This window comes from Haliotis asinina, chromosome 3 (assembly GCF_037392515.1).
Source record: "Haliotis asinina isolate JCU_RB_2024 chromosome 3, JCU_Hal_asi_v2, whole genome shotgun sequence".
In the NCBI taxonomy this organism is placed as follows: domain Eukaryota; kingdom Metazoa; phylum Mollusca; class Gastropoda; order Lepetellida; family Haliotidae; genus Haliotis; species Haliotis asinina.
Genome location: NC_090282.1, coordinates 6,119,720 through 6,133,291, shown reverse-complemented (window position 1 = coordinate 6,133,291; position 13,572 = coordinate 6,119,720). Strand labels below are relative to the sequence as shown.

The following is a 13,572-nucleotide window of genomic DNA, read 5'->3' as shown; positions in this document are numbered from 1 at the left end:
CTTTGTCATCGTATCGAATAGTCACGTGATTGTCCCGTTGTGATTCGATTGTTTACAAACACCTCAATACAGGAGTAACTGCTGAGACAAATAACACTCACGTGTTTCTTATGGATGTGAAATGAGTTTTTTGCGTCTATCTATTGTTACTACGGCGTTCCAAGCCAGGTTCTAAGACTGATGTTTCTTCGGTGGTTCGAAGCATGTTTGTTTCTTAGACTGGTGTTTTGTTTCTTAGACTGGTGTTTTGTTTCAATGGTATTTCCCAGATTGGTGTTCCATACATTGTCGTTTCTCCAACTAGTGTTTTATTTTCAGATTCATGTTCCATATTTTGATCTTTCTCCAACTGGTGTTTGTAAACTGACATTCCCTATATTGCAGAAGTATGTTATATGTTATCCTGCATGCTTTTTGAAAGACCCCTCTCCACAACTCTCCTTCATTATCTATAGTAGTCGACGGTTTTCCAACTTTTGTCCCCATCTTTGAACGTCTACAAGTCGAACGTGATTCCAGTCATATATCCGAGAAGAGCTGACACTGTTGACGAAGCTGAAGCTGTCCTGCAGTATCCCAGATATACACCACAATAGCGTTGTGGAAGTGTTGTTTCTGCGTCGCAGTTACAATTGCAGAAAGCGTGACTCCCATTTCGCAAATCATCTGGGAAACTGTGAATGTACGTCTGTTGGTGGGAGTCTCACAAGACTGAGCCAGGGTAAAAACGTTCACGTCGGTTGGTTGTTAGTCTGTCTCACAGTCCCTGTACCATATGATTTTCCCATACAATCTAGCCCACCCTGCAATGCTCAAGTCCTAAATGAAGCCAGTCTAGATTTCCCCAGGTTCAGAACCTCCGGTCTCCCTTGGGCTCATTTTCAGTGTAAATGGGTTTATGTGTCACAATCAAAATTATTTGTCCAGAGACGTTAATCCAGTTGGGTGTCTGTACCACTGGCCGGAAGATGACAAAACCAACAAAAAATGGTGGTTATCAAGCTTGGCAGGTCACATTGTTCCGGCAAGACATTTAACTTACGAAAATAAAGTTTGGGCTAGCCCATTGCCTTTGACAACCGTATCTGTAAAGCACTTCGGCGAATGTTATTTATGGCCGTTTAGCTAGAACGTTTCTTATCTACTCTTTCAGTAAAATGATACAAAATTGGGAATGGATTTGACGACGAAATGTCGCCATGTCATTACTGACATATTGTGGAGTGTTATCATGAGCAGTTCTTTTAATCCAACTTGAAATGAACAATGTCTCTAGAGATTATGTGAAATGGTTAATCGTCTATATGCGGTTAGTTCCGAACGTCAGTCAATAGTTTAGTAGTTGCGACAAAGTCTGGGGTAGATAAAACTGTAATCTATTTCGCATGATCGAATGGCTGAATGTGGGTTAATGTTTATTTATGTCGACGCGGCACGTGCTGTTTGTACTTAAGAAAGATTAACACCTGCTGGGAGCGTCTTTGCCTCGTGAGGTAGTAGAGACACTTAGGATGTCGGGTGACAGTGAGCGTCAGATGGCTGGGGATGGACACGCTTCCACACCACGAAGACGGTATGGGGTAGATGCGGAGACTCCATGGGGTAGAGACGAATCCTGTATCGGGTAGAGACGAAGCCAGCATGGAGTAGAAATGAATCCTGTATAGGAAAGATGCAGGGGCTACATGGGATAGAGACGACGTCTGTATGGGGTAGATGCGGAGACTGCAAGGGGTAGAGACGAACAAAACTTGTATGGGGTAGATGCGGAGACTGTATGGGATAGATGCGGAGACTGCATGGGGTAGAGACGAAGACTATGTGGGGTAGAGACTGGGAGTGTAGGGGAGGGAGACGGAGGCGGTATGGGGTAGAAACGAAGCTTGTATGGGTTGAAGCGGAGATTTTATTGGAACCACTGAACCGACATGCGTGCTTGCGTACGTGCGTGCGTGCGTGCGTGCGTGTGTGTGAGAGAGAGAGAGAGAGAGAGAGAGAGAGAAAATGTGTACTTTGTGAGGAAAACGTTCTTTTCAGGTACAACACTATGTGCAACCTTATATTTCCATGCTGTATGTTTAGCCTTGCCTAACAATTCTAATGTTATAGTGTAATGCTGACAAACTGGTTGTAAAGACAAAGTGATGACTCGCCCTTCCCAAATTACTGTATTACTGTTGGAACCCACAAACTGGGTGATATGCGCTACAGCAGACATTCTCCTTGAATAGAGTTTATAACCGCTACATAAATAGTATGAAACAAGTATAAATAGTGTCTTTCTTTCATGCCCGTGAAGGTCCCGGGGTAGAATAGGCCTTCAGCAACCCATGCTTGCCATAAAAGGTGCTTGTCGTAAGAGGCGACTAACGGGATCGGGTAGTCGGGCTCGCTGACTTGGTTGACACATGTCATCGGTTCCCATTTGCGCAGATCGATGCTCATGTTGTTGGTCACTGGATTGTCTGGTCCCGACTCGATTATTCACAGACCGCCGCCATATAGCTGGAATATTGCTGAGTAAAACTAAACTCACTCACTCACTCACTCTTTCTTTCATTGTTGCGCCTGGAATGGTCTATGGTCCGCTGGTCACATCACCTGGAGACGTTTTCCCGCGTCTCGTAGTTGTACAACCATTTCTATCACAGCGCTAGTCTACCATCATTTTACGAACGCTAAACAGAAAGGTAAACATCTTTAACAGCACTGAAAGCCTGCAACAACAATAGTGACGACTGTGGTATATTTACTGTAAACTCAACCCACATGACAAGTTTGGAGTTGTCACATAAGGGATTACTCCGAGGCCGGTCATTTCTGAGATGTACATCAGGTTGATCACAAATGCCAGCCCCATAAACATGGAACTAGATTTTTGTTTTGCGGTATTGTTTCTTTTCCTTTCTCCACAAAGTTTATTTTCCTTTGGGAAAGAATGTCGACCGCATTTTAAATGTTAATTTCAAATGAACATCGTTGTTTCAGGAATGGTATTGGCGATTGTGTTCATTCGCTGTCGAGCTATATCGCGGGCTCTTTTACATGTTTTTACTCGTGGGAATGTATTGTGTTTCGCTTGCCCTTGGAGATACGGACCCCCATCCAAACGCCTGGCCCCAGTTCATTCCCAACATGCGTTTCGTAAGCATTGTTTAAAACCAATGTGTAGCCATAGTAGCCCGCCCCTCGGCAGACCCCAGGTGACCTCTCTACCATAGTAGCCCGCCCCTCAGCAGACCCAAGGTGACCTGTCTACCATAGTAGCCCACCCTTCAGCAGACGCTAGTTGACATCGGCACGACAGTAACTCATCCCTCAGCTGACCCCAGGTGACCTTGCCACATTATTAGTCCACCCCTCGGCAGACCCCAAGTGACCTCTTGACCATAGTAACCCACTCCTCAGCAGACCCTAGTTGGCCTCTCTACCATAGTAGCCCACCCCTCGGAAGACCCCAGGTGACCTCTCTACCATAGTAGCCCGCCCCTCGGCAGACCCCAGTTGACTTCTCTACCATAGTAATCCACCCCTCAGCAGACCCCAGTTGACCTCTCCATGCTGGTAGCCCACCGTTCCGTACACCTCAGTTTACCTGACCTCCAGCGAGTCAGACCACCCAGTCAAGCTTGTTGCCTCTGACGACAAGGATGGGTTAAGGAAAACCAATTCTAATCAGTTTACCAGTGATGGTTTGTGGTTCTCACCACAGGAACCTCTTCAGTCTCACCATCATGACCAGATTTGCATACTGTCCCACAGTTGATCTTAAATCGTACCCACCAGCACTCACCCCCACCCCACAGCAATGCCTGAGATATCTCACCCCAGGGAACCAGTCTATGTCTGTCGGAATGTGGATAGGGTATGTCCATGTGTGAGTGTCCCCGGGGAGGTGACCCCGGGTGAGGTATACAGATTCCTGCCCTAGTTCAGGCAAACACAAGGAAATGTTGCCTCCGTGCGGTGCCAGGCAAGTGTGTCTTTGCAAATATCCTATCAGGGGTGCACATCGCATATGTGTCTCACCGACAGTACGTTCACTTAAAGTTTGAACTACCACCGAGTACACACCAGCCCCAATTACCCCCATCCCATCCCCTCCACTCACACATCACGTGGTATTAGAAGACAGTTCGGATACACGGGCTTCATTTATTGCACAAATTTGGCACTACTTCTGATTACTTGAGTGTTTGATAATATTGTTGTTTATGTGAGGGTGGTTATCTAATTATGTCCATATTAACACCACCTGACATCAATCGGAGTTGGAGCGAAGTACTAAAATGACCCCATCCCTAGAACCTGTTGCCTTTCAGTCCTCGCCAGTTTCTCACACGCAGCAAACATGCTATAAATGAAACCCGTTGTACTTTTCAGTAACACAAATCATTCAAACATTTCTAGAGGTTGACGCCTTTTGGTTAAACTTTTCACGAACGTGAGAAATAGAAAATGCGCTTACGCTGACATCCAGAACATAGATTTACGAAACATCCAAATAGAGGTGAAATTGAAAAAAAGTTTCTTTACGTCTTACGTCGCAGAGAAAGGAAAACTAAAACCGTGTGAATTGTTATGTGGAACAGGGACGGTATTCCATCCTAACTAACTAGAGGTATCAGAGGACGTTGTTTTGTCGTGCTCATTCAGTCTGTCGTACCGATCCTTGTCAGTATATTCCACTTATGTTTATTGGGTATGTTTGAAAGTTCAGCTTTCGAAGCCGAAAGTTAGCATGTGGGCTGTAAAACTTCCGTGTGGTTGCTAAGTAAGAAACACAATTTATTCACAAACACAAACAGAAAAAGACACACATGTCAAACGTACACACCGTATACACCCGATCGCCTGCATCTACATTGTTACCATTTTGCTTCAGTGGTGGCACTATATCTAGTAGGGAGACAACTGAGGGGGAAACAACTATTGAGATAGCGATAGTCTGTTGCAAAATGCTCTTGCAATAGATTTGTTTTTTAACTGAAAGATTTTTTCTCCTTATATTGTCTAATTTGAATTCATTTTCGAAATGAATGTATAGTTTATATGAAAATAACACCATTTTTATTTGAACTGGTTACACTTCCATGGAAATATAACATGTTGAAGTAGTTTCGGTCTCTTTTAATAACTGACAAGAAATTGGAAACCCAGATCAAGTAAACAGTTCAAACATAAACCTCTTGTTATTCACATTTTCAAACTCCAAGTGTTTGTTTAAGACGTAACAAGGGCAGAGAACTGTGGATCGAAGTATCTGTATTTTGTACTGCGCAATTATCATCAACGGATGTGAATTACTGAAGTATCGATAGTCAGATTCAGTATCGAAGCGTGGATAGTTTTCCGTTTCTACCATAGATTAATCACTATCGGACACTCAACAACTGCAATCCATCGATAGTTTGATGCAACCTTATAACACTAATATATAATATCCGATTCCCTCTATTAGCTTTCTTGGTATGTGATATTTGTCTATATCCATCCGATCACTTCTTTGTCAGTTTTCGTGGAATGTGATACTTGTTATGTCCTCCGGAACCCCTCTGTGACAGCCTTCATGGTATGTGGTACTCGTCTACATACTTCCGATCCCCTCTTTGTCATTCTTCATGGTATGTGATACTTGTCTCCTCTGTCTATATCCTCCCGATCCCCTCTTTGACAGCCTTCATGATATGTGATACTCGTTCGTATCCTCCCGGTCCCCTCTTTGACAGCCTTCTTGGTATGTGATACTTGTCTATATCCTCCCGGTCTCCTCTTTGACAGCCTTCATGGTATGTGATACTTGTCTCTATCCTCCAGATCTCCTCTTTGACAGCCTTCATGGTATGTAATACTCGTCTATATCCTCCCGATCCCATCTTTGACAGCCTTCATGGTATGTGATACTTGTCTCTATCCTCCAGATCTCCTCTTTGACAGCCTTCATGGTATGTAATACTCGTCTATATCCTCCCGATCCCATCTTTGACAGCCTTCATGGTATGTGATACTTGTCTATATCCTCCCGATCCCCTCTTTGACAGCCTCCATGGTATGTGATACTTGTCTATATCCACCAGATTCCCTCTTTGTCAGTTTCCAGTGCTATGTGAAGCACCAGCTCTCGGACACAAGGCCGACACTTTTGTAACCACTCCTGATGCTACTTGTTCTGAATGTAGTATACTTAGCCGTGATCAGGATGAGCGAGTTCCTCCGTGACAAGTGGAACCAGCCCAAGCCGTGTTCTGCATATCGTTGATTACTCGTCTCAGTGTGTTGAAGGGAAGGCATGTTAGGAATCTCTACTTACATGGGTCAAGGGTCGTTACAGGTGGACGCTAGAGGGATAAGTAAATGTTTCCTTACCTGTGTAAACTCACCATCTTAAAATCAGAATGCTCTTTATGGGTGCCATAACTAACGAGATTTCCCATGTGGTGGAATGTCCGACTTCTAGTGAGCTGCCAATGGTGCAAATCATCTCGTTTGTCTTGGAGATACATAACGTATGACTGTAGCTTCAGAAGCCGATTACAGGTATGTAGGGATTATGGGGTCGTGATGGTTCAGACTATACAGTGGGATTAGGGGATCATCTTGGGTCGGACTATACCGTGGGATTAAGGGATCGGGTTGGGTCGCACTATACTGTAGGATTGGGGGTCGTGTTGGGAGACTCTACTGGGGGATTAAGGGGTCGTGGGTCGCACTATACTTTGGGACTAGGGGTCGTGCTGGGTCGGACAATATTGTAGGATTAGGGGTCCTGTTGGATAGGACTTCACTGAAGGATTGGGGTTGTTCTGGGCCGGACTACTGTGGGATTAGGGAGGCGTGTTGGGTCGGACAGTACTGCTGGATAAGAGGGTCGTAGCTCGGACTATACTGAGGGATTAGGGGGTCGCGTTGGGTCGGACTATACTGAGGGATTAGGGAGTCGCGTTGGGTCGGACAGTACTGCTGGATAAGAGGGTCGTAGGTCGGACTATACTGAGGGATTAGAGGGTGGTGTTGGATCGTACTATACTAAGGGATTAGAGGGTGTGTTGGATCGTACTATACTGAGGGAGTAGGGGGTGTTGTAAAACCTGTCCATATCGTGCACAATCGCAGCATAATTTTGACTAAATTTGACTCCAAAGTTGCGTATATTGTTTTACACTCTGACTCCGAATGAGATCGGGCGTAGGCCAAAGAACACCCTGAGAGAAGCACGTATACAGCACTTTACAGGGCTAAAATGAGCATAACATTTCTTATACTGGAATAAGTGTGCTCTCTAGAATATGATACGCAATAGAACTTTGCATGTGCTATTTTCCTGTCAGGGAGTTAATGTTTTCCTAGGGTTCACTCTGATGCCAGTTCCGAGACGTCAATCTAGAGTAACTGTTTGTTCTGGAATTTAGTTACATTTCCCACCATGTCAGTGTTAAATGTCAAAGATAGTTTGGCAATCCACTACCAAGTCAAAATATCATCTCTTAATTCTTGGGACTAGATAAGTGGTTTTATCACGACCCAGCGTCAATAGAGGGGTGTCACAAGTCTCCCCAGTAGGTGATCAGGAGGACATGACAAGGCTCACATAGATTTATCTTCATAGTTCTTACAATCACTTATTGTTATGTATGCGTTCTGACCCCAGATGCCCCCGCAACCAGGGGGTCCCCACGCGAAATGGAAAAATCCTAATCATTGAAAGTTAAGACGTGATCTGCCGCAGACGATGACCCCCACTACAGTACCGGGCAAAATCAAGTCTCGCTATTGCCGCTTTGATTCATGTGTTCATATTTGCAGGAGCAAGCCAGGACTACAAAATGAATTATTATTTAAGATTATTATTTTTGCTTAACTAATTGTCTCTGTTAAGCATTTGTGTTGATACCAGTTTACATGAGGTGGTAGCCTAGGGGTTACAACGTTCTACCGCCGAATCAAAGGTGGTTCGACGCCTGATATGCATGTGTAACGTATGTTCTGGTGTTTCACGCTGTAATATTGCTGGCATAACATTAAAAGCTGTGCAAAACTATAATTCATTTGACTGCGGCCCGTGAAGGTCCGGGGTAGAATAGGCATTCAGCAACCCATCTTGCCATAAACGGCTACTATTCTTATAAGAGGCGACTAACTGGATCGTGTGGTCAGGATCACTGACTTGGTTGACACATGTCATCGGTTCCCAATCGCGCAAATCGATGCTGATTCTGTTGATCACCGGATTGTCTGGTGCAGACTCGATTATTTACAGACCGCCACCATATAAGCTGGAAACTAAACTCACTCACTCACACATTTGATTACATGCATGTGAGTTTAAGCGTCAGATGTACTCATTCTGAATACCATGATCTCGGTTACTAAAATATATGGATTTCATTCTCTGATCTCGATGGTATGTTCATTTATAATGATCGTGCTTCTGACCCAGACTCAGCAAGGCCAACAGCCTCATTAGTTAATGGACATTAATGTCTTAAGCAATCACATTGTCCAGGTTCACATGTCGTGGGCCAAGACCTCAACCAGTCCTTCTTGAGCGCCTCTGAGCGTGTATGTGCACTGAAGACACTCAGTAGTTTTATCAACTTGTACACAGGAAATCGTTAATGGGAAATCGTCAATGACGGTATCAAGGTATCACTTGTTCCAAGCTTCACAGGTCTCTGTCAGGTGTACTGTGCAGAATTAAGTCCTTTAGCCACGAACAAGTTGCACGTCTTCTAGTGTTTGCCGGGACCTACTTTGCTAGACATGTCAGCACCGTATATATCTAAGGACACCAAGGTATCTATCTGAGAGATGTCTCACTTCCAGCTGTGACCAGTCTAAGATACTGTTCAAAGTGGTGTTTAATCAACCTCACTCACTCACTGTTTGAAGCTTTCTGGTACAGCGCGGTGGACATTCGTGGCCGCAGGGAGAAAGTTAAAGCAACTTTCCACACTGAGTCACAAATACCGTCTTAATACGATAAGCATAATACGTACAGATTATTTCCTTCAGATGGTGTCTGTGGCGAGCGGAGATCACTGGAGCAAGTGGTCAACATGGAGTGCGTGCTCGCGCACGTGCGATGGAGGTGCCACCTATCAGATGAGAAAGTGCATGAGGAGTTATCGGTCCATCCAATATGATTGTACTGGGAAAAGCATCCGATACGCAACTTGCAACAACGAAGTAAGTCTGATTTGTAATGTGAGTTATGACGATAGTTCTGTCTATTCCGCTCATCTGATCTGTGACTCATTACAAAGTCAAACACTGCATTTGTTAATTTCCGACGTAATTAACTTGGTCGCCAGATAAATGTTAACAAATGAGCACAAAGCACAGTGCATGGAATATCTTGAAAATGGAAGGTCCGTGGCTCGATCCTGGTCACGACACATCATAATACTTTTATAATAATAAAAGGTGAAACTTGTCAATGAGATTATACAAACAGACATGCGTGTGGGTGGACACTGCGTGCGATATTCATGCTGAAACAGTTTTATGTTTTGTCAACGTATATTCCCCTAGGCGACCCCTCCCTCTTAAACTCATCACCATCTCCACCAGCCATAAGTTATGAACGGTCCCTTGTGGTCCTAGTCAAGACTTGTTACTTGTTGCTCCTGCTGCTGTTACAGACGTGCATCACCACGTGATCACATTCGGCTGACAGTGGAGGAAAGTGTGAACGACAGTTGGCACACTGATAGAGCCTCCGTTCCAGACTATGACATCCTTAGTATTCAGCATCATTAATAACTAATCAGTTCCTCTCATTTCATGTACCATTTACCTAACAAACGAACATGTTGTATAAGGTGTATTTTCTCCGCTGTGCTGGCGCCGCGATGACGATGATCAGTAATCCCTCCACTCTTATCCTGGTTATCAGCTGGTCATGCTGTCCGTCAGTACCCACTGACCTCATCCCATGAACGAGACAATTTGCCCATCTCTACAATCTAGACTCAATCTCTCGGTTCAGTTATAAAGGCGGTAAAAGCTGCATTCAGTATGCTAATAGCGTGGTAAATTATGGTAGATGATAGGTAAGATGTTCAACAAATGAGTCTGTTGATACACACACGCACGGAATCACTAGGCAGGGATATGAGCGTGCAAATAGTCGGGAGTCAGAAAACAAGGACATACAAGATGCTGATCATGTCAATCAAGGTTTATCACGGCCTAAAAGATTTGCAGGGATTTTAAAGGATGTCGCAGGCTCGGTTGTTTCAGTTGATGTCCTTAGGATGCTGAGGGACTTTCCTTTCACTGCAAATCAACGTCTCATATAGAAGGAAATGACGTCACTATATCGATGTTCTCTGCTAATGACGATTGTTCAGCAGTTACATAGTTTTCGGTCAGTGGTATATTTAGCTTATCTTCTGTGGAGAAAAGAAACAGAACGCAAAGGTAACAATTCATTCATCAACAACTTATTACATAATCGGAAGTCCCTGTTTATACGTACATGGTGTCCACCCACTTACCCACTGTAGGGAGAAATACTTCAGTACTTCAAAAGAACTTAAAAACTAACATCAAATATCAATTTATTGAAATCATCTGACTTTTTCAGCCGTGTGCACCAGGCTCACTTGACTTTCGAGAACAACAGTGCGCAGCTTATAACGACGAGAGCTACGGAGGCAAGTTCTACCGATGGCACCCGTACACAGACCGGAAGAACCCATGCGCCCTCTATTGTGTAGCGTCAGGGCCGAGAACTCTCGCCCTGCTTGCACCCAAAGTCTTAGACGGAACAAGATGCAGAGACAAAGCACTGGACATGTGCATCAATGGCACGTGCATGGTAGGTTGGCGGAAAAATATCTTTTCTGACAGTCAACGTATAAGAAAAGTCAGTTATTATTTACTGAAATTCAGCTGATTACACAACTGATTTTAATAGCCACGGCCATATCGATTTTCATCATACAGACGCCGTAGTCGTTTAAGGTGCCTCAATGCTTGGCGCAGAGTTTCGCCCCTTGGAAGAACCAGGAACCTATGATGTGACTGTTGTGTTCATTGGTTTTTAGCAGACTTGTGCTCGTTGGTTTTCTCCATCTCTTCTGGCTTTCCTTTCCACACGAAAATGGTACTCAGTGATGTTAGTACTATTGACAGCAGAACTCACTCGCTCACGTATATTGAAGGTTTGTTTATTTGTGATGAAGAGTGGATGGCACGAGATACAAAGCATAGTGACGCCTAGTGTCTGCTGGTCAGTTCGTTCGTGTCGTGAAATGGGCAACACTGACCCTTTCATGCTATGACCAACTGATAATTCAGGGTCACCACTAAACCTCCTTTCCTGTTTCAGTCAGTTGGATGTGACCACAGACTTGGTTCGAACCAGCGTTTTGACTTGTGCGGCGTGTGCGGCGGCAGTAATGCGTGCCTGAACACTAAGGGGATGTTCCACTGGGTGGAGGCGGGTCTCTCTCATTGCTCCGCCTCCTGTGGTGTAGGTAACACACTTCTCGCGTCTTATATTCCACTATTATGTGTGTGTGTTGTTGTTGTTGTTGTTGTTGTTGTTGTTGTTGTTGTTGTTGTTGGGCGTTGGGGTGATTGATTGATACAATGGTTTAGGGATCTGTTTAACTGCTCCGTCTCCTGTGGTGTAGGTAACACGCTCTTCTCGACTTATAGTCCTCTATTAACCCTTATTTTCTTTTATTTATTTTTTCTTTTGTCTGTGTGTGTGTGTTGTTGTTGGGGGTGGGGGTGGAGGTGAGGGGTGTATTTCTCTTTCGTCCTATTTTACAAATATTACACTCCTTTCATTACATTACGGCATATGCCATTATCATGGATTGACAGGAATACCAGTGGAAGCTGTCTCCCTATCCCATCCCTTAATATGGTGTGGTAAGTCCTATACTTCAGTATGACACGTATATTCCAGCTTTAACACTGACACTGAACGAAGGAACCTGGTAGAAGACATGATCATTTGTCCACGCCAGTTGCAAACCTTTAAATTTAGATGGGATTGAAGGTTTGTCCGACTGTTTTAACTACTATCATGTGTAACCCTTTTTACCGTAGTGGTAGCTACGCCCCTGCACACCGTCATACATTGTGACGACCAGATTCGAATTTTAGTTTCTACTTAACCAGGTCTGTCAGTCCTATCCCTGACGTCCCCATGCGCGGGATGTTGGTAAGGGTTGGTTAGTGACATAAAGCAGGGTTGTAGTATATAATTATTCCGATAATTTAGAAACTACTATCATAATCACCACCACCATCCCTCACCCCTAACACCGCCGCGCGTCAGCGCGAAGATGGGGATATAGTATTAGGCTATGTCCGTACGTACGAATTGGAATATCTTATGAACCGTTGACTAGATTCTTTTCATATTTATTATCCAGGTTCATCACAGAATAAGAAAGGTTCCAGTCAGATTTGGTGACCTTGACCTTTATTTCATTTTTTCACAAGGGGACTTTAATGTTTTACCCTTGTCAGCGAGATATCTCAAGAACCGTTCACTGGATTTTCTTCATATTTGACATCAAGTTGTATCTAAGGAAGGCGCAGGGCCAGTCAATTTCGTGTGCCCATACGTAATTTTGAAGGTCATGGGGACACTTTCAGCCAATTTAGCCTGAATTTCAGCAAGATATCTCCAGAACAAACTGGATTTTCTTCATAGATTTTCAAGACTTCTCTGGAGTGTTTGTCATTTAGCAGTGTCTGTAGTACTTTTTTTTAATATTTCATGCATTGTGACATTCATGTCAAGGTCAAAATCAGTCTTGAAAGTATTTATGTGTTTGAACTAAAGAGCAAACTATTAAGACAGGTGTTTTACATGTTCTTGTTGACATTCAACTTCACCTTAAACTTTTTAAAGTTTGATTTGATTTACAGCGGGGGATTATGTCACTTAAGTGACAATGCTTGTTTTCCGTCAAATGAAGCAATCGTGTATGTTATTCGAAATTGCCAACGTAACCCGCTGTTTCAAGGAATGTTTAGAACATTCATTTATCGTTACCTTAAAAATCCGACTCTGACAAAGTTAATCCAATATGTTACACGACATGTAAAACAAATTGCTCTTTAGTATATGTGAAGGAGGAAGTTTGGAGATCAGTGTCTAAGAGTAAAGAAAGCCTGATATGTATAGTATATACATATATACATATCATGATAGGAACATGGGGTCAGACGCTCATGCAGAGATGTTTAATGTATGAACTTGACCAAACCACGAGTTTATGATGCATGTTTACAGCCCATTAATTCAGAATCACAGCCACAGTTTACGAGGTTTAAGGATTTAGAGGCTGAATGCTTCGTTGTTAACAATATTTGCTTCTGCCTGAAGTACTGAGACCCCGTGTGATACCTGGGTACTTGACGGCACGACATCTGTGCTTTACAATCATTATGTAGTTACATGGAGGGTACTATAAACCTTGTCATCTAATATACATGACTGTAGTACAGAGGAATATGTTCACCTGTAGCAACATAGGGTGTTAACACTGTCGACAGCCGTGTCAGAAACTTTGTACCCGGATGATGAATGTGTGCTTTTGT

The 13,572-nt window shown here is 43.7% G+C and overlaps 1 protein-coding gene across 2 annotated transcripts in view; it reads left to right on the top strand.

The window, feature by feature from the left end:
- Nucleotides 1-13,572, top strand: part of LOC137277368 (protein madd-4-like) — a 117,542-nt gene that overhangs the window by 69,448 nt on the left and 34,522 nt on the right. For both annotated transcript variants that reach the window (XM_067809068.1, XM_067809069.1), the window contains exons 2-4: nucleotides 9,013-9,186; nucleotides 10,589-10,822; nucleotides 11,336-11,483. In XM_067809068.1, the coding sequence (XP_067665169.1) occupies nucleotides 9,013-9,186; nucleotides 10,589-10,822; nucleotides 11,336-11,483 (556 nt within the window). The remainder of the gene's footprint in view (nucleotides 1-9,012; nucleotides 9,187-10,588; nucleotides 10,823-11,335; nucleotides 11,484-13,572) is intronic.